Below are 21,614 nucleotides of genomic sequence, written 5' to 3' on the forward strand. Positions count from 1 at the left end.
TAGAAATGTTGTAGTGGTAGGGGATAGTATTATTAGGGGGATAGATAGAGTTCTCTGCAGCCGAGAGCGAGAGTCCCGAAGGCTGTGTTGCCTACCCGGTGCCAGGGTTAAGGACATCTCCTCTGGGCTGGAAAGAAACTTGCAGTGGGAGGGGGTGGATCCAGTTGTCGTGGTCCATGTTGGTACAAACGACGTAGATAGGACTAGGAAGCCGGTTCTGTTAAAGGAGTATGAGCAGCTAGGGGTCAAATTAAAAAACAGAACCTCAAGGGTAATAATCTCTGGATTATTACCTGAGCCACGAGCGAATTTGGCTAGGACAAATAAAATTAGAGAGCTAAATCCGTGGCTCAAAGACTGGTGTGGGAGAAATGGGTTTTGCTTCTTGGGACACTGGCACCAGTACTAGGGCAGGAGGGAGCTGTTCCATTGGGACAGGCTTCACTTGGCCAGTGCTGGGACTAGAGTCCTGGCGGATCATATAAATAGGGCTGTAGTGAGGGCTTTAAACTAACTAGTGGGGGGGAGGTTCCTAGAGAGCAAATAATAAAAATGACAACAGAGAAGGTCATAGACTTAGGTAGCAGTGGGGAAATTAAAAACCAGAGCGTGTCAGGAAGGGGCAGAAGGTATGGAGTAAAAGGTAAAGTAATAAAAAGGGCAAAAGCAGGAACTAAGTGTCACAAAACATCTTTGAAAGTTCTCTATCTGAATGCACGTAGCATTCGTAACAAAATAGACGAGTTAATGGCACAAATAACTACATATGGGTATGATCTTGTGGCCATTACAGAAACATGGCTGCAGGGTGACAATGCCTGGGAATTAAACATACCAGGTTATTTAATGATCAGGAAGGACAGGCAGGAAGGAAGGGGAGGTGGGGTGGCTATGTTAATAAAGGAAGGAATCACTGTAATACAGAGAAATGATATTGGGTCAAAAGATCAGGATAATGAAACAGTTTGGGTGGAGATCAGGAATAATAAGGGGAAAAAAACACTAGTGGGCGTAGTCTATAGGCCTCCAAACAGTTGCAACTCGGTTGGGCGGAGTATCAATCAGGAAATAGTTGAGGCTTGTAATAAGGGAACAAGTAAAGAAATTAAGGATAGTATTTGACTAAAAACAAGGGCATATAAGGTAGCCAAATCTAGTGGGAGGATAGGGGATTGGGAAAACTTTAAAAGACAGCAAAAAATAACAAAAAGATTGATTAAGAAAGGGAAGATAGATTATGAAAGTAAATTAGCAAAAAATATAAAAACAGATAGTAAGAGTTTTTATACTTATATAAAAAGAAAAAGGGTGGCTAAAGTAAATGTTGGTCCCTTAGAGGATGAGACTGGGAAATTAATGGTGGGAAATATGGAGATGGCAAAAACACTGAATGAATATTTTGTATCAGTCTTTACAGCAGAGGACACTAAGAATATCCCAACACTGGACAAACAGGGGGCTATAGGGGGGTAGGAGCTAAACACGATCAAAATCACTAAGGAAGTGGTACTCGGTAAAATAATGGGACTCAAGGCGGATAAATCACCTGGACCGGATGGCTTACATCCTAGGGTCTTGAGGGAAGTGGTGGTAGGAATTGTGGATGCATTGGCAATAATTTTCCAAAACTCCCTGGACTCGGCAAAGGTCCCGGCAGACTGGAAAACTGCTAATGTAACACCCTTATTTAAAAAGGGCAGTAGACAGAAGGCTGGAAACTATAGACCGGTTAGCCTAACATCTGTGGTAGGTAAAATTTTGGAGTCCATTATTAAGGAGACAGTAACAGGACATTTGGATAATCATAATTTAATAGGACAAAGTCAGCATGGTTATATGAAGGGGAAGTCATGTTTGACAAATTTGCTGGAGTTCTTTGAGGAAGTAACATTTAGGGTGGATAAAGGGGAACCAGTGGACGTAGTGTATTTAGACTTCCAAAAGGCATTTGACAAGGTGCCACACAAAAGATTATTGCTTAAGATAAAAAATCACGGGATTGGGGGTAATATTCTGGCATGGATAGCGGATTGGCTATCTAACAGAAGGCAGAGAGTTGGGATAAATGGTTCATTCTCAGACTGGCAATCAGTAACTAGTGGTGTTCCGCAAGGGTCAGTGCTGGGTCCCCAACTCTTTATAATCTATATTAACGATTTGGAGGAGGGGACCGAGTGTAACATATCAAAGTTTGCAGATGATACTAAGATGGGAGGGAAAGTAGTGAGTGAGGAGGACATAAAAAACCTGCAAGGGGACATAGACAGGCTAAGTAAGTGGGCAGAGATTTGGCAGATGGAATACAATACTGGAAAGTGTGAGGTTATGCACTTTGGCAGGAAAAATCGTAGAGCAAGTTATTATCTTAATGGCAAGAAACTGGAAAGTACTGAAGTACAAAGGGATCTGGGGGTCCTGGTGCACGAAACTCAAAAGGTTAGTATGCAGGTGCAGCAAGTGATTAAGAAGGCCAATGGAATGTTGGCTTTCATTGCTCGGGGGATAGAATATAAAAATAGGGAGGTATTGCTTCAGTTGTACAAGGTATTGGTGAGACCGCACCTGGAATACTGCATACAGTTTTGGTGTCCATACTTAAGAAAAGACATACTTGCTCTCGAGTCAGTACAAAGAAGGTTCACTCGGTTAATCCCGGGGATGAGGGGATGGACGTATGAGGAGAGGTTGAGTAGATTGGGACTCTGCTCATTGGAGTTCAGAAGAATGAGAGGCGATCTTATTGAAACATATAAGATTGTGAAGGGGTTGGATCGGGTGGATGCGGGGAAGATGTTCCTGATGATGGGTGAAACTAGAACTAGGGGGCATAGTCTTAGAATAAGGGGCCGCTCTTTCAAAACTGAGATGAGGAGGAACTACTTCACTCAGAGGGTGGTAGGTCCATGGAATATGCTGCCCCAAAAAGCTGTAGAAGCTACATCATTACATAAATTTAAAACAGAAATAGACAGTTTCCTAGAAGTAAAGGGAATTAAGGGTTACGGGGAGCGGGCAGGAATTTGGACGAGTCTAGGTTCGGATCGGTCATGGCCCTGTGGGTAGCGGAGCGGGCCCAGGGGCCGTGTAGCCTGATCCTGCTCCTAGTTTGTGTGTCTAATTCTGTTAGATTCAGGAGATGGTTCTGTGATAGTAGATTGGCGGTTAGGATCAGACCAGCCATGATCTTATTGAATGGCAGAGCAGGCTTGAGGGGCCGATTGGCCTACTCCTGCTCCTATTTCTTATGTTCTTATGTGTCGTCTGCAAATTTGGAGATATTACATCCAATTCCCTCGTCCAGATCATTAATATATATTGTGAACAGCTGGGGTCCTAGGACCGATCCTTGCGGTACCCCACTAGTCACTGCCTGCCACTCGGAAAACGACCCGTTTATTCCAACTCTTTGCTTTCTGTCCGCCAACCAGTTCTCTATCCAAGTCAACACCTTGCCCCCAATCCCATGTGCCTTAATTTTGCACGCTAATCTCTTATGCGGGACCTTACCGGCCACCCATCGTTGTTGCGGCAGACCGGGTACGACCGCCCGCCTGACCACCTGTCGCCCATCGTCGTTACGGCACACCAAGTACGACCGCCCACCTGCCACCCATCGTCGTTACGGCAGACCAAGTACGACCGCTCGCCAGACCGCCAGCCACCGAGCAGTCTCCGTCTCGAGACTACAGGAGTCGTTCGATGACAGGCATGTCAGACCACCTCACCGTTTGACGTCCGTTAAAGCGAATTCTGGAGGGGCGCACGTAGCGGTACCACCAAGTATCCCTTACTTACCGGTCATAATTCCCTTTAAGGACAATTTGCCGGTACGGGGCGTTCCCCCTTTGGGAGCGCGGGCGAATGCGATGACGCGGGCGAACACGATGACGCGGGTGAACGCGATGACGCGGGCGAACGCGATGACGTCATGTCGCGGATCACGTGACCACCCAAGCGCGGGCAAATGCGATCACGTCGCGGATCGCGTGACCACCCAAGCGCGGGCAAACGCGATGACATCGCGTCACGGATCACGTGACCGCCCAAGCGCGGGCAAACGCGATGACGTCACGACGCAATCCACGGGACTGCCCAGTCAGTCCTCGTGGCGTCTCCGTCCAGATAAGACCTACTGCATGGCTCTCCTGTACTGACCTCGGCAACCTGTTTGAATTCATCTGTTCCTGCATTAAAAACCTTTTTGATTGCTCTCCTGGACTCGAACTCAATTATTAAGTAGGCATTTGTCCAATACCTACATTGGTGAACCCGAATACCTACAATGTTATGTTAATTGAAGGATAACCATTGGCTAGGACACCGGGGATAATTCCCCTGCTCTTTCCCACATTACAACAGTGACTACACCTCAAAAGTACTTCATTGGGTGTAAAGCACTTCAAGACGTCTGGTGGTCCTGAAAGGCACTATATAAATGCAAGTCTTTCTTTCTTGAAATAGTGTCATGGGATAACGCTGGAAAAACTCAACAGGCCAGGCAACTTTCATGGAGAGAGAAATAGAGTCAACGTTTTGGGTCGAAACCCTTCTACAGAAGTTGTGTAGAAGGGTTTCGACCCGAAACGTTGAATCTTTTGCTCTCTCCATGGATGTTGCCTGGCCTGCTGAGTTTTTCCAGCGTTTTCTGTTGTTATTTCAGATTTACAGCATCCGCAGTATTTTGCTATCATATTAGTGTATTAGTGTCATGGGATCTTATAGATCCACCTGAAAGAGCAGATGGGGCCTCAGTTTAACATCTCATCCAAAAAACAGCACCTCTGACAGTGCTGCCCTCCCTCAGCACTGCGCTGGAGTGCCAGCCTGGATTTTGGTGCTCAAGTCTCTGGAGTGGGACTAGAACCCACAACTTTCTGACACAGAGGCGAGAGTGCTACCCAATGAGCCACTGGCTGACACTAAAGAACAAGCAGTTCTGACGACAGGTCATTGACCTGAAACGTTAACTCTGTTTCTGTCTCCACAGATGCTGCCTGACCTGCTGAGTATTTCCAGCATTTTCTGTTTTTATTAAAGAAACGAGGGAGTGATTGCTGACAGGAAGAATGTTGGGTCGTCCTGCGCATGCGCACCTCCCTGGCGGCTGAGGCGAAACACCGACTCGCCCCCAACTGAGCCGCGCACGCGTACCAGATGTTGCGGCTCCGCATGCACACCCGATGTTCCAACCGCGGGGTTTTGTGTGCTGAGCATGCACGTTGTGGACAGAGCGGGATGGGTGATTGTGGAGCAGGAGGGAGAGCGCGAGGGCCATGAGCACATGCGCGGGACTCAGCCTCAACAGAGCGCTTTCTGCAGCGCCGGAGGCTTGTGGGTATTGCAGCCGCCATTACTGCTGATCCTTTCAACCAACCTGTGCAGCAGCTGGGGCCTGAAAATGAGCTTCACTGCCCCTAGGTTCGGAAAGGGGAAAATTAAACAATAGTTTGCCTCTGATCGTTTTCTGAACTCATTTTACAGGGTTATAGAAGTGGAGCAGTTACAGGCGGGAAGCTCAGACCAAACATCACATCAAGATCTGACAGAGTCGATTCATCATGACCTGAATATCATCGGTCTTTGCACATGGAAGGAGAAAGCAGCGATCGCAGCGATGACAAACCGCACACGTGTTCAGTGTGTGGACGAGGATTTAGCCGATCGCCTGACCTGGTCAGACACGTGCACAGTCACACCGGGGAGAAATCGGGTACAGGTGGGGATGGCGGGAAGGGCTTCAGTTCCTCGTCTGCATTGGAAGTTCAACGGCGCAGTCACACCAGGGACAGTCCGTTCATCTGCTCCGTGTGTGGAAAGGGATTTGTTTGTTCATCCCACCTGCAAACACACCAGCGAGTTCACACTGACGAGAGACCATTTCAGTGTTCTGACTGTGGGAAGAGCTTTAAAAGCCCCGGGCATCTGAAGCAACACCAGCTTGTTCACACTGATGAGAGACCATTTAACTGTCCTGACTGTGGGAAGAGTTTTAAAAGCCCCGGGGAGCTGAAGAGACACCAGCTTGTTCACACTGATGAGAGACCCTTTAAATGTTCTGAGTGTGGGAAGAGTTTTAAAATCCCCTGGGAACTCAAGCAACACCAGCGAGTTCACACAGGGGCGAGGTTTTTCACCTGCTTCGTGTGTGGGAAGGGATTCGCTCGGTCCTCCAACCTGATGAAACACCAGCGAGTTCACACTGGAGAGAACCCCTTTAAATGTTCTGACTGTGGGAAGTGCTTTAAAAGCTCCGGGGATCTGAAGAGACACCGGCTCCTCCACACTGGGGAGAGGCCGTTCACCTGCTCCGAGTGTGGGAAGGGATTCACTCAGTCATCCCACCTGCTGGCACATCAGCGAGTTCACACTGGGGAGGGGAAATTCATCTGCTACATGTGTGGGAAGGGATTCACTGAATCATCCAACCTGCAGAGACACCAGCGAGTTCACACTGATGATAGATCCTTTAAATGTTCTGACTGTGGGAAGACCTTTAAAAGATCCGGGGATCTGAAGGGACACCAGCTTGTTCACACTAACGAGAGACCCTTTAAATGTTCTGAGTGTGGGAAGAGTTTTAAAAGCTCCGGGGATCTGAAGAAACACCGGCTCCTCCACACTGGGGAGTGGCCGTTCACCTGCTCCGTGTGTGGGAAGGGATTCGCTCGGTCCTTCAAACTGCTGACGCATCAGCGAGTTCACACTGGAGAGAGACCTTTTAAATGTTCTGACTGTGGGAAGAGCTTTAAAAGGTCTGGGGATCTGAAGAGACACCGGCTCCTCCACACTGGTGAGAGGCCGTTCACCTGCTCCGTGTGTGGGAAGGGATTCACTGAGTCATCCACCCTCCTGTCACACCAGCTTGTTCACACTGACGAGAGACCCTTTCAGTGTTCTGACTGTGGGAAGAGCTTTAAAAGCTCTAAGAACCTTAAGAGACACCAGCGTCTTCACACTGATCATCGAATCTAACAGCACAGAAGGAGGTGATTCGGCCCATCGTGTCTGTGCCTGCTCTTTGAAAGAGCTGTCCAATTTAGTCCCAAACCCCAGCTTTATCCCCAGAACTCTGCAAACTAGTCCTCTTCAAGTACATGTCCAATTACTGTTTGAAAGTTCCTGTGGAACCTGATTCCAGCATCCTTTCAGATGGTGCGTTCCAGATCTTAACAACCCTCTGTGTGAAAACAATTCTCCTCATTCCCCTCTAGTTCTTTTTGCAACTATTTTAAATCTGTGACCTTTGGTTACCGACCCACTTGCCAGAGTGAACAGTTTCTCCCTACTTGCTCGATCAAAACCCCTCATCATTTTGAACACCTCTATTAGGTCTCCTCTTAACCTTCTCTGCTCTAAGGGGAACAATCCCAGCTTCTCCAATCTCTCCACATAACTGAAGTCCCTCATCCCTGGTACCATCCTGGTCAACCTCCTCTGTACCCTCTCCAAGGCCTTGACATCCTTCCTAAAGTATGGTGCCCAGAACTGTACACAAGACACCAGCTGAGGCCAAAACCCTGCAGCTGTACAAAACCCTGGTTAGACCACACCTGGAGCACTGTGAGCAGTTCTGGGCACCACACCTTAGGAAGGATATATTGGCCTTGGAGGGAGTGCAGCGTAGGTTTACCAGAATGATACCCGGACTCCAAGGATTAAGTTACGAGGAGGGGTTACGCAAATTAGGGTTGTATTCCCTCGAATTTAGAAGGTTAAGGTGTGATCTGATCGAGGTTTTCAGGATATTAAGGGGAACAGATAGGGTAGATAGAGAGAAACTATTTCCGCTGGTTGAGGATTCTAGGACTGGGGGCATAGTCTAAAAATTAGAGCCAGACCTTTCAGGAGTGAAATTAGGAAACACTTCTACACACAAAGGGTGGTAGAAGTTTGGAACTCTCTTCCGCAAACGGCAATTGATGCGAGATCAATTGTTAATTTTAAATCTGAGATTGATAGGTTTTTGTTAACCAAAGATATTAAGGGATACGGGCCAAAGGCAGGTGTATGGAGTTAGGTCGCAGATCAGCCATGATCTCATTGACTGGCGGAACAGGCTCGAGGGGCTGAATGGCCTCCTCCTGTCCTATGTTCCTAACTAGTGATTTGTAAAGGTTTAGTGTAACTTCCTTGTTTTTGTATTCAATGGCCCTATTTACAAAGCCAAGTATCCCATACGCTTTCTGAACCGCCTCACCAACTTGCCGTGGCACTTTCAAAGATTTGTGAATATGGACCCCCAGGGCCCTCTGCTCTTGCACCCCCTCAAAATAGTCCCATTTAGATTATACGGCCTCTCCCTGTTGTTTCTCCCAAAGTGCATCACTTCACACTTATCCTCATTTAATTTCATCTGCCTTGTGTCTGCTCATTTCACAGTCTGTCTCTGTCCTCCTGAAGTCTGCTACTACTATGCTCACTATTTACTACGTTGCCAAGTTTTGTATCATCTGTAAACTTCAAACTGGTACACCAAAACCATGTCCAGTTCCTTTATATATAACAAGAAAAGCAATGGTCCTAATCCCGACCCCTGGGGGAACCCACTGCATACTTCCCTCCAGTCAGAAAAACATCGCTCAGCAATGCTCACTGCCTCCTCTCCCTTAGCCAATTATATACCCAAATTACCATCAGCCCTTTAATTCCCAGTGCTTCTATTTTCCGAGTAAGCCTCTTGTGTGGTATTTTATCAAATGCCTTTTGAAAGTCCATATAAACAACATCTACTGCACTACCTTCATCAATCCTCTGTTACTTCATCAAAGAACTCAATCAGGGTAGTCAGACACGATTTATCTTTAACAAATCCATACTGGCTGCCCCTTATTAACCCATGCTTCTCCAAGTGAGAATGAATTTTGTGCTTGACAATGGTCTCTAGTCGTTCACCCATCACTGACATTAGACTGATTGGCCTGTAGTTACCAGGTTCATCCCTCTCCCCTTTTTTAAACAGGGTGTAACATTTGCAATCCTCCAGTCCTCTGGCACCCCTCCCATATATCTGAGGGAGATTGAAAGATTGTGGTCGGAGCTTCTGCTGTCTCCACCCTAGCTTCCCTCAGCAATCTAGGATGCGTCGCATCTGGACCAGGTGACTTGTTAACTTTGAGTGATGACAACCTATTTAGCACCTCCTTTCTATCTATTTTTATCCAATTTCTCTACTCCCCCCTCCTCTACTGCGACATTAACTTCATCCTCTTCTTTTGTGAAGACAGATGCTAAGTACTCATTCAGTACCTCAGCCACGCCCTCTGCCTCCGTATGATGAGCTCCTATTTGGTCCCTAATCAGCCCCACCATTCCTTTAACTATCCTTTTACTTTTCATATCTGTATAAAAGATTTTTGGGTTCCCTTTTACGTTACCCACTAATCTTTTCTCATATTTTCTCCCTTGTGTCAGCTGTGGCTCAGTGGGTAGCACACTCGCCTCTGAGTCAGAAAGTCGTGGGTTCTAGTCCCACTCCAGGGACTTGAGCACATAAAACTAGGCAGCCACTGCAGTGCATTGCTGAGGGAATGCTGCACTGTTGGAGGTGCTATCTTTCTTATGAGAATTTAAACTGAGGCCCTGTCTGCTCTCTCAGGTGCATGTAAAAGATCCCATGGCACTATTTTGAAAAAGAGTAGGGGAGCAGTTTAGGATTCAACAAAGGAGGACAAAGGGATTAATTAAGAAAGGGAAAATAGAATATGAGAGTAAGCTATCAGGGAACATAAAAACTGACTGTAAAAGCTTTTATAGATATGTGAAGAGAAAAAGATTGGTGAAGTCAAGCATAGGTCCCTTGCAGTCAGAATCAGGGGAATTTATAATGGGAAACAAAGAAATGGCAGACCAACTAAATACATACTTTGGTTCTGTCTTCACAAAGGAGGACACAAATAACCTCCCAGAGATGCCGGGGAACATAGGGTCTGATGAAAGGGTGGAACTGAAAGAAATCAGTATTTGTAGGGAAATGGTGTTAGGAAAATTGATGGGACTGAAGGCCGATAAATCCCCAGGGCCTGATAATCTACATCCCAGGGTATTAAGGAAGTGGCCCTAGAAATAGTAGATGCATTGCTGGTCATCTTCCAGAACTCGATAGACTCTGGAACAGTACCCATGGATTGGAGGGTAGCTAATGTTACCGCACTATTCAAAAAAGGTGGTAGAGAAAAAGCAGGGAATTATAGACTGGTAAACCTGACATCGGTAGTGGGGAAAATGCTAGAGTCTATTATTATAAAAGATGTAATAGCAGAGCACTTGGAAAGCAGTGACAGGATCGGACAAAGTCAACATGGATTTACAAAAGGTAAATCATGCTTGACTAATCTACTGGAATTTTTTGAAGATGTAACTGGTAGAATAGATAAGGGAGAACCAGTGGATGTGGTGTATTTGGACTTTCAGAAGGCTTTCGATAAGGTCCCACATAAGAGATTAGCGTGCAAAATTAAGGCACATGGGATTGGGGGCAAGGTATTGACTTGGATAGAGAACTGGTTGGCGGACAGAAAGCAAAGAGTTGGAATAAACGGGTCGTTTTCCGAGTGGCAGGCAGTGACTAGTGGGGTACCACAAGGATCGGTCCTAGGACCCCAGCTGTTCACAATATATATTAATGATCTGGACGAGGGAATTGGATGTAATATCTCCAAATTTGCAGACGACACAAAGCTGGGTGGGAGGGTAAGCTGTGAGGAGGATGTCGTGAAGCTCCAGTACGATTTGGACAGGTTGGGTGATTGGGCAGAAACATGGCAAATGCACTATAATGTGGATAAATGTGAGGTTATCCACTTTGGTGGCAAAAACAGGAAGGCAGATTATTATTTGAATGGCAATAGATTGGGAGAAGGGGAAGTGCAAAGAGACCTGGGTGTTCTTGTGCACCAGTCGCTGAAGGTAAGCATGCAGGTGCAGCAGGCGGTTAAGAAGGCAAATGGTATGTTGGCCTTCGTAGCAAGAGGGTTCGAGTACAGGAACAAGGATGTCTTGCTACAGTTGTACAGGGCCTTGGTGAGACCACACCTTGAATATTGTGTGCAGTTTTGGTCGCCTTACCTGAGGAAGGACGTTCTTGCCATGGAAGGAGTGCAGCGAAGATTCACCAGGCTGATACCTGGGATGGCAGGAATGACGTATGAGGAGAGATTGTGTCGATTGGGCTTATACTCACTGGAGTTTAGAAGATTGAGAGGGGATCTCATCGAAACCTATAAAATTCTGTCAGGCCTGGACAGACTAGATGCAGGAAGGATGTTTCTGATGGCCGGGGAGTCCAGAACCAGGGGTCATAGTCTAAGGATAAGGGGTAAGCCATTTACGACTGAAATGAGGAGGAATTTCTTCACCCAGAGAGTGGTGAACCTGTGGAATTCTCTGCCACAGAGGGCGGTGGAGGCCAATTCATTAAATATATTCAAGAAAGAGTTGGATATATTTCTTAAGGCTAAAGGGATCAAGGGATATGGGGAGAAGGCAGGGACCGGGTACTGAATTTGGATGATCAGCCATGATCTCATTGAATGGCGGAGTGGGCTCGAAGGGCCGAATGGCCTGCTTCTGCTCCTATCTTCTATGTTTCTATGTTATCCCCAGTGTTCTGGCCAATATTTATCCCTCAACCAACAACAAAAACAGATAATCTGGTTATTATCACATTGCTGTTTGTGGGAGCTTGCTGAGCACAAATTGGCTGCTGTGTTTCCCACATTACAACAGTGACTCCACTTCAAAAGTACTTCATTGGCTGTAAAGAGCTTTGAGACGTCTGGTGGTTGTGAAAGGCGCTATATAAATGCAAGTCTTTCTTTCACATATCCTTTTTCAATGTCCCCCCACTCTCTGTATTCTCCTGGTTTTTGACTGTATTTTGTCCCTGACATTTGTCGTAAACCTCCTTTTTCTGTTTTATTCTAACCTCTACATCCTTTGTCATCCAGGGAGCTCGAGCTTTGGACGCCCCATCTTTCCTCCTTATGGGAATATGTTTGGTTTGTACCCGGTGTCAAATTTTGTTTTGTAATGTGAAGCACGTTGGGACATTCTACTGCATTAAAGACGTTATATAAATACAAATCATTGTAAACTAACAAATTCCAGAGAGGAAAAATAACAGTATTTTTACTCCCAAATATTAAATATATGTGTTCCACGAGGTTTAACTGCTTTTATTCATGAATTTAAAAAGTATCTATTAAAACCTGAGCCAGTGTGTTGTGAGACAAAGAGCCTTGTGTCCAATAAGGGGAATAAAGGCCCACAGCCTCCCCTGGCCCCGGGCCCTGAACAAGGGACTGGAGAAACTCGCTGCCCTGCGGATCAGACAATCAGCCGGTGCTAGTCCCACCCCTCAGGCTCCCCGATTGGTTGGAGGACCCGCCGCCGGCTCGCTCCTCCAGCCCCGCCCCGCTCACTCCCTATTGGTCGGAAGCTCCCGTCAATCAGTGTGAGCTGAGCATGCGCGGACCTTGGCAGCAGCTTCTGACACATAAGGTGAGAGAGCTCAGGGAGCGGGTTAATGAACCCCGGGGGGACGCGGGCTGCTCACACCCCGAGCTCAGGGACCGGGTTCATGAACCCCGGGGGGACGCGGGCTGCTCACACCCCGAGTGCGGCCCCAGGCCCCATTATTAAAACACTCAACATTATCCACTTCACAAACACCCGGGGTGGGCCTCAGGCCCCGAACAAGAGCCTCCGGGCCGGGCGTTTGCCCCGAGCGGGGCGGCAGCTGCGGGGCTTTCTCCCGGTAACTGGCCCGGGTTAACGGCTGCCAACTTGAGAGGCTCAGGGGGCAGCAGGGTGCATGCGCAGCCCCCTTGGCCAGGAACCAGGAGGAGAGAATCTTGTCAATTTCTATCCTGGACTCACAGTGATGGCTTTTGTAAACTCCTTTTACAGGCTGTGAGAAGGGCAGCATTTACACACCGCAAACTCAGACCAAACATCACATCAAGATCTGACAGAGTCACTCCATTTATCAGGACCTGAATATCATCGGCCTCTGAATGTGGATGGAGAAATGTTTGTCTGTTCTGTCTGTGAGAAAAGATTTCAAACATCAGTGTGACTGAAAAAGCACCGAGGCACACACACCCGAGTGAGAGTGTTCCAGTGCACTGACTGTGGAAAGAGCTTTAACCAGTTACACAGCCTGAAAAAACATCGCACCGTTCACAGCGGGGAGAAACCGTACACGTGTTCTGTGTGTGGATGAGGCTTCAACTGATCATCCAACCTGGAGAGACACAAGGGCACCTGCACCACAGTGAAACTGTGGGGACTGTGGGAAGGGATTCAATTACCCTTCCCAACTGCAATTTCATCAACGCAGTCACACCGGGGAGAGGCCGTTCACTTGCTCCGTATGTGGGAAGGGATTCACTCGCTCGTCCATTCTCCAGACAGATCAGCGAGTTCACAATGATGAGAGACCATTCAGCTGCACTCACTGTGGGAAGAGATTCAAGCAGTCATCCAACCTCATTCTACACCAGCGAGTTCACACTGGGGAGAGACCGTTCACCTGCACCGTGTGTGGGGAGGGCTTCAGTCGGTCATCCCACTTGCTGACACACCAGCATGTTCACACCAGAGAGAGGTCTTTCACCTGCTCCGTGTGTGAGAAGGGATTCGCTCATTCATCCGAGCTTCTGACACACCAGCGAGTTCACACTGGGGAGAGGGCATTCACCTGCTCTGTGTGTGGGAAGGGATTCACTCATTCTTCCGAGCTTCTGACACACCAGCGAGTTCACACTGGGGAGAGGCCGTTCACATGCTCCGTGTGGGAAGGGATTCACTCAGTCATCCTATCTGCTGACACACCAGCAAATTTACACTGGGGAGAGGCCGTTTACCTGCTCCGTGTGTGAGAAGGGATTTGATCGTTCATCCAACCTGCTGACACACCAGCGAATTCACACTGGGGAGAAGCTTTCACCTGCTCCTTGTGTGGGAAGGGATTTAATCGTTCATCCAACCTGCTGACACACCAGTGAGTTCACACTGGGGAGAGACTGTTCACCTGCTCCGTGTGTGAGAAGGGATTCAGTCTATCATGTAACCTGCTGAAACATCAGCGAGTTCACAAGCGACTGCAAGGTTTGGATTCTGCTGTTATTGCTGCTGTTAATCACATCCAGGACTGAACCATGTTCATTCTGACAATTGGGGTTTGTTTCTGCTGATGTTAATAACCCCTATAACTGGGATGAAGTTTAATATTCTGGGTATATAGCTGATTGACTTGTCGGGGCTGCAGTGTTCATTTAGGAACTGCTGTCTGATCTTTCCCCTTAATTTATAATGAGAGTCCTTGATATTGAGTTGAGGAGCAAAAATAATATGGTCACGCTATTGGGGGTATTGTATAGGCCTCCAAATAGTGAGAGGGAGGTAGAGGAGCAAATCTGCATGGAAATTGCAGTGATATGCAAGAGCTATAGAGTGGTGATATTGGGGGACTTTAATTACCCAAATATCGATTGGGATAATGCTGGGGTAAAGAGAAAGGAGGGGGAGGAATTTCTGAATTGTGTTCAGGAGTATTTCCTTCACCAGTATGTTCTTGGCCCAACTAGGAAGGAGGCATTGCTGGATCTGGTGCTGGGGAATGAGGTGGGCCAGGTCGGGAGTGGCTTTCATTGCTAGGGGGATAGAATATAAAAATAGGGAGGTATTGCTTCAGTTGTACAAGGTATTGGTGAGACCGCACCTGGAATACTGCATACAGTTTTGGTGTCCATACTTAAGAAAAGACATACTTGCTCTCGAGTCAGTACAAAGAAGGTTCACTCAGTTAATCCCGGGGATGAGGGGATGGACATATGAGGAGAGGTTGAGTAGATTGGGACTCTACTCATTGGAGTTCAGAAGAATGAGAGGCGATCTTATTGAAACATATAAGATTGTGAAGGGGTTGGATCGGGTGGATGCGGGGAGGATGTTCCAGATGATGGGTGAAATTAGAACTAGGGGGCATAGTCTTAGAATAAGGGGCTGCTCTTTCAAAACTGAGATGAGGAGGAACTACTTCACTCAGAGGGTGGTAGGTCCATGGAATATGCTGCCCCAAAAAGCTGTCGAAGCTACATCATTACATAAATTTAAAACAGAAATAGACAGTTTCCTAGAAGAAAAGGGAATTAAGGGTTACGGGGAGCGGGCAGGAATTTGGACATGAGTTTAGGTGCGGATCGCTCATGGCCCTGTGGGTAGCGGAGCGGGCCCAGGGGCCGTGTAGCCTGATCCTGCTCCTGTTTCATGTGTCTAATTCTGTTAGATTCAGGAGATAGTCCTGTCATAGTGGATTGGCGGTTAGGATCAGATCAGCCATGATCTTATTGAATGGCGGAGCAGGCTCGAGAGGCCAATTGGCCTACTCCTGCTCCTATTTCTTATGTTCTTATGTTCATTTATTGGTGTGTCCCATCCCAGCGGCTGTTTTTTTTAAAGGTGGAAAGTGGTGAAAAACACCACTAGTGATGCCTCAAAACTCACGGACAGAGAAATCCACTTCATCAGTGCCCCTGCCACAGGACTCAATATCCACCCCCTCCACCACTGGTGCACTGTGTCTGCAGTATGTACGGTCTACAAGATGACCACGGTCAGTCCGTGTGGAGTCAAAGGTCAGGCAGCAGAATGGATGGAAAAATCGCAACAAACTTCCCTTAACTCCAACCCTCTGATTTCTGTTTTGTAGCCAGCTTTCCATCCATTCTGCTGCCTGGCCCTTCACTCCACATGGCCTGACCTGGGTCATCTTGTCGATCTTACAAACTGTTATGGATAGCAAGCTGGTTACAAAACAGAAAACAGAGTAGGGGTTAAGAGTGGCAAAAGGTGGGAAGTGGTGTTCCACAGGGATTGGTGCTGGGACCACTGTTGTTCACCATTTACAGAAACGATTTGGACTCGGGAATCAGAGGTACAATTTCAAATTTGTCGATGACACCAAATTGGGAGGAAGAGATAATATTGAGGAAGACTGACAACGTGCAAGAAGACAATAAACTTGCAGAATGGGAGGGTAATTAGCAAATTAATTTTAAGAAAGGTGGTGCATTTTGGTAGGAATAATAAGGAGGCCACATACTACTTGGAAAATAAGAGTCTAAATGGGGTAGAGGAGCAAAGGGATCTCGGGGTCCAGATACACAAATCACTAAAAGTAGCGACGCAGGTTAATGAGGCCATAACAGGAGCAAACAATGGACTGGGGCTCATTTCTAGAGGGATAGAATTAAAAAGCAGAAAAGTTATGTTAAACTTGTATAGAACCTTGGTTAGACCACACTTGGCGTACAGTGAACAGTTCTGGTCTCCATATTATAAAAAGGATATAGAGGCACTGGAGAAGGTGGAAAAAGGCTTTGCAAGGATGATCCTAGAACTGAGAGGATATACTTATCAGGAAAGGCTGAACAGGCTGGGGCTCTTTTCCCTAGAATAAAGAGAAGGCCGATGGGTGACCTGATCGAGGTCTTTAAGATTATGAAAAGGTTATATCGGGTGGACCTGGAGAAAATGTTTCCACTTGTGGGGGAGTCCAAAACTACAGGTCATAAATATAACACAGTCTCTAATAAATCCAATGGGGAATTCAGGAGAAACTTCTTTACCCAAAGAGAGGTCAGAATGTGGAACGTGCTACCACAAGGAGTAGTTGAGGTGAATAGCACAGATACATTCATGGGGAAGGTAGATAAGCACATGAGGGAGAAAGGAATAGAAGGATATGCTAATAGGGTTAGATGAAGAGTGGTGGGAGGAGGCTCGTGTGGAGCAGAAACACCGGCATTGACCAGTTGGGCCGAATGGCCTGTTCCTGTGCTGGAGACTCTGTAATTCTATGTAACTCTGTGTAACTATGTCTTCTGACTCCTGACATAGCTGGAAAAGCTTTTACTATTATTACCACAATTGTGCAGCATCTTCTTTTCCAAAGATCTCTGAGCCTCTCTAATGGCTGCTTTTGACTCCCTCAATTGTGGGTGATATTTATCCCTATTCTCCTATAAACTGAACTCACCTTGATCTGAACTGGGTTCAATGTAAGACAGCTCGGGGAGTCAGAAATCATTCACCCCGAGACCTACGCTGGCCGGTAAAACCCCACACAGTTCCTTAGTAAGGATTCCTCTGGTTCCTCGCCATATATTTGTCAGGATACTGAAGCCCAGCTTTCTCACCGTCCACTCCTGGAGGCCCCACTCCCTGAGCCTACAACCTTCAGCAGGGTCAGTGGTGGAGTTCCACAGCGGGAGTGATCCCAGAGTAACTGTCGGGATCGCACCCCCGTGGATGTTCTGGGTCGTGTATTTTTAGTTATCCTGGTGTCTAACACACACACATCAATAAAACAGGGAATTCCTGGAAACACGCTGCAGGTCCTTCTTTATCTGGAGATCAAATGTCTGTTGTATAATTGTACCAGCAGTTAACAGGCTCCTGTGAACTCTTCCATCTGCTATTTTAATGCAGACTTTAACCAATTTATATTAAACAGCTTAATTTCAAATGAATTAATGCCTGCCTTAAAACGGTACAGTCAGGACTGTCACACAAACATGTTAAATCTTCATAGAATAATTACCAGTCATTTTTAGACTGGAAACTTAAACCTGCTGTTTCACTTTCAGTCAGGAACAGATCGCAGTTTGACACCAATCTCTGATTTGACAGCACGTTTCCAGCATTCACCGTTGTTCTTCCTGACTCTAAACACAGTTTTAAAGGAGCCTTCTGTTCCGTGTCTAGGAGCTCTGAACCATGGAAGAGAGCGGCTGGGACACATCTCTTACAGGCCTTAAGATTAACTCACACGGCGACTTTGCTGTCAGTGAAGAGAGACGAGAAAGACCAAAGTGCCGTTTGCCCTCTCAGTGTGGCCCTGAAGGACTGTGTCCAGGCTGAAGTTCTGTTCCCGCCGTACGATCCTCCCCCAGATTGTCCTTTCTGAGCTCCAGCCAGGTGATGCTAAACACCCAGATGGGAAAGATGAAAAACTACAACAATGTGTTTAAAGCAAAGCTGATTTATCCAGAATATTACAGGGTTTATTGACATCAGCAGAAACAAACACAAACTGTCAGAATGAACATGTTTCAGTTCTGGAAGTGTTTAACAACAGCAGAATCCAACCCCTGCAGTCACATGTGAACTTGCTAGTGTGTCAGTAGGCTGGATGATCGATTAAATCCCTTCCCACACACAGAGCAGGTGAACGGTCTCTCCCCAGTGTGAGTGCATTGGTGTATCAGCAGATCTTTTGCGCTTTTAAAGCTCTTCCCACAGTCAGAACATTTAAAAGGTCTCTTATTGTTGTGAACAAGTTGGTGAGCCAGTAGATGTGGTGACTGAGTGAATCCCTTCCCACACAATGAGCAGGTGAATGGCCTCTCCCCAGTGTGATCTCGCTGGTGTGCCACAAGGCCGGATGACTGAGTGAATCCCTTCCCACACACGGAGCAGGTGAACGGCCTCTCCCCAGTGTGAACTCGCTGGTGGACAGTGAGTTCAGATGACCACCTGAACCCAGGCCCGCAGTGAGAGCACCTGAATGGTCTCTCATCAGTGTGAACACGTTGATGGCACATCAGTTCCCCGGAACTTTTGTAGCTCTTCCCGCAGCCCAAGCATTTAAAAGGTCTCTCGTCAGTGTGAACTCGCCGGTGCTTCAGCAGATTTGATGACTGAGTGAATCCCTTCCCATACTCGGGGCAGGTGAACGGCCTCTCCCCAGTGTGAACTTGCTGGTGTGTCAGCAGGTCGCGCGATCGCCTGAACCTCTTCCCGCAGTGAGAGCAGCTGAATGGTGTGTAACCGGTGTGAATGTACTGGTGCTCCATCAGTGCCTCAGGGCATTTAAAGCTCTTCTCGCAGTTGGAGCATTTAAAGTCTCTCTCATCAGTGTGAACCCGTTGGTGTCTCAGCAGGGCAGAGAAATGAGTGAATCCTTTCCCACACACAAAGCAGGTGAACAACTTCTCCTTGGTGTGAATGCGCTGGTGTGTCAGCAGGGCAGATGACTGAGTGAATCCATTCCCACACACGGAGCAGGTGAACGGCCTCTTCCCGGTGTGACTGCGCCGATGAGTTTCCAGCTCAGACTGGTAATTGAATCCTTTCCCACAGTCCCCACATTTCCATGGTTTCTCCCCAGTGTGACTGCGCTTGTGTCTCGACAGGCTAGATGATCGGCTGAAGCCTCGTCTACACACAGAACACGTGTACGGTTTCTCCCCGCTGTGAAGGTGCTTTTTGCTTCCATGTTCAGAGGCCGATGATATTCAGGACCTGATGAATCGAGTGACTTTTTCAGATCTTGATGCGATGTTTGGCTTGAGCTTGCTGTCTACAAATCCTCCACTCCTCATACCCTGTAAGATGAATTTAAAAGAGGAAAAAGAGAGCGTGAGAGAGAACCCACAAAAAAAACAAAGGCAGGCTGTGAAATTGAGCTCAATGAATCTGGTAATTTGTGGGGCCGGCAGCAGAAAACGTGACCGTGAAAGCTGCCGGATTGTCATAAAAACCCAACTGGTTCACAACTGTCCTCAGGGAAGGGAACCCGCCACCCATATGGGTCTAAACAAGACTCTCACCTATATGGGAGGAAAGAGGTGGGAGCGAAACGGGGGAAGGAGAGGGACTTTATACATCTGCAACTCGACAAGAACTTTGACAGAACCTCCTAAACCCGCGACCTCTCCCACCTTGAAGGTAAAGGTGCCGGGGAACACCATCACCTCCAAGTTCAGCTCCAAGTCACACACCATCCTGACTTGGACATCTATCGCCGTTCCTTCATCGTCGCTGGGTGAAAATCCTGGATCTCCTTACCTGACAGCACTGTGGGAGCACCTTCACCACACGGACTGCAGTGGTTCAAGAAGAAGGCCCAGCATCACCTTCTCAATGGGAAACTGGGGATGGGCAATATATGCTGGCCTTGCCAGTGATGCCCACATTCCATGAATTAATGAACAAAAACTGGATTAAAAGCCTCTACAGAAATACTTGTTCCTAAAACAATAGTCTTTTACATTGTAGGGACAGTGTCTGTTTAACAACCTAATCTCCCCCAGAATCCACCTCCCTTGACAGTCCCACATTGGAAATTGTTGGGTCCTCCTGGGCTCAGAAGTACTGGGGGTTAAACCCAGCAGCTTCTCCTCCATCTCCACTCCAGCTCAAACTGAAGCAACAAAAAGACCTACACAGGTGGCCAGGGACCGACTTCCACATCCAGCGCCCACCCTGATACAAGCCGGCTCTGGATTGGCGGTGTTTCTCCTGTCTGGTCACTCCCGCGCATGCTCAGCTCACACTGCCCTGTGATTGACAGGAGTTCCAGACAAATAGGAAGAGCGGGGCGGGGCTGGAGGACCGAGCGGGTTATACCTTTAAACCTGAACAACAGATGGTGAGCTGAGCATGCGCGGACCTTGGCAGCAGCCGCTGACACATCAGGTGAGAGAGCTCAGGTGCTTCAACAACAAACTTTTTTCTTCCTTTCCAATGTCAAGGATCACAAGCTTCATCAACTCTTGGACACCAACGCCCCTCCGGAACCTTCTTCCCCTTCACTTTCCTCTGATCCCCCTTCTCCCAATCTCACCCCCTGCCGCGTTTTCACTATCCCCTCTGACCTTCCCCGAACGATCAGTCCTCAGCAAAGGCCTGAGCTTCATTCCCTTACGCCCCCACCTCAATGAATGTCGAGCTCGGCACGATGTTGAGCTCTTTTTCCGCCGCCTTCATCTCTGTGCCCACTTCTCTGGCCAGGAGTCTTCCTCCCGCACGGCTGACCCTTTCTCCCGCTTTCAGAATTCCCATTCTACCTGGACCCCTCCCCCTGGCCTCTTACACGCTCTAGATCTTTTCATCGCAAACTGCCGCCGTGACATCGGCCGTCTCCATTTCTCTGCTCCCCTCACTCACTCCAACCTGCCTCCCTCTGAACTTGCAGCACTCCATTCTCTTAGATCCAACCCTGACATTGTCATTAAACCTGCTGACAAGGGTGGTGCTGTTGTTGTTTGGTGAACTGAACTCTACCTAGCGGAAGCTGAACGCCAACTCTCCGACACCTCCTCCTACCTCCACCTGGACCATGACCCCACTACTGAACATCAAACCACCATTTCCAAGACTCTCACTGACCTCATCTCCTCTGGAGATCTTCCCCCTGCGGCCACCAACCTCATAGTTCCCCAACCCCACACAGTCCGCTTCTACCTCCTTCCCAAGATCCACAAACAGGACTGCCCTGGTAGACCCATCGTTTCAGCCTGTTCCGGCCCCACGGAACTTTTCTCTTCCTATCTCAACTCTATCATTTCTCCCCTTGTCTGTTTTGATTTCTTTTTGTGTTCAATAAAGACTCATTTCTGAAAGAGAATGTTGTTTAATCTAAAGTCTTGTTCAAGACTTTCTACAGCTTTTTACAGAACACACTATGCTGTGATGCATCTAGAATGAAACTGAAAGTAAAACTTCTCTGGACTGCTTGTCTCTCACATGACCTCTGCTGGTCAGGCACAAGTAATCAAAAACACAGACAAATATGCTGTAAGGCATAAGTAATCAACCACAGACAA

The 21,614-nt window shown here is 47.5% G+C and overlaps 1 protein-coding gene and 1 pseudogene across 1 annotated transcript; one reads left to right on the forward strand and one right to left on the reverse strand.

Moving 5' to 3' along the window:
* Positions 1–5,501: 5,501 nt before the first annotated feature.
* On the forward strand, positions 5,502–17,523 carry LOC147119291 (uncharacterized). Its single transcript, XM_085984064.1, is given in 3 exon segments — positions 5,502–6,897; positions 13,281–13,977; positions 17,519–17,523. Coding segments are annotated over 3 exon segments (2,013 nt in total). The 5' UTR covers positions 5,502–5,586.
* A 638-nt stretch (positions 17,524–18,161) lies between these two features.
* On the reverse strand, positions 18,162–19,297 carry LOC147119292 (uncharacterized; annotated as a pseudogene).
* Positions 19,298–21,614: the final 2,317 nt, after the last annotated feature.

This window comes from Somniosus microcephalus, chromosome 4 (genome assembly GCF_052327205.1).
Source record: "Somniosus microcephalus isolate GS21.2 chromosome 4, FLI_Smic_1.0, whole genome shotgun sequence".
Classification (NCBI taxonomy): domain Eukaryota; kingdom Metazoa; phylum Chordata; class Chondrichthyes; order Squaliformes; family Somniosidae; genus Somniosus; species Somniosus microcephalus.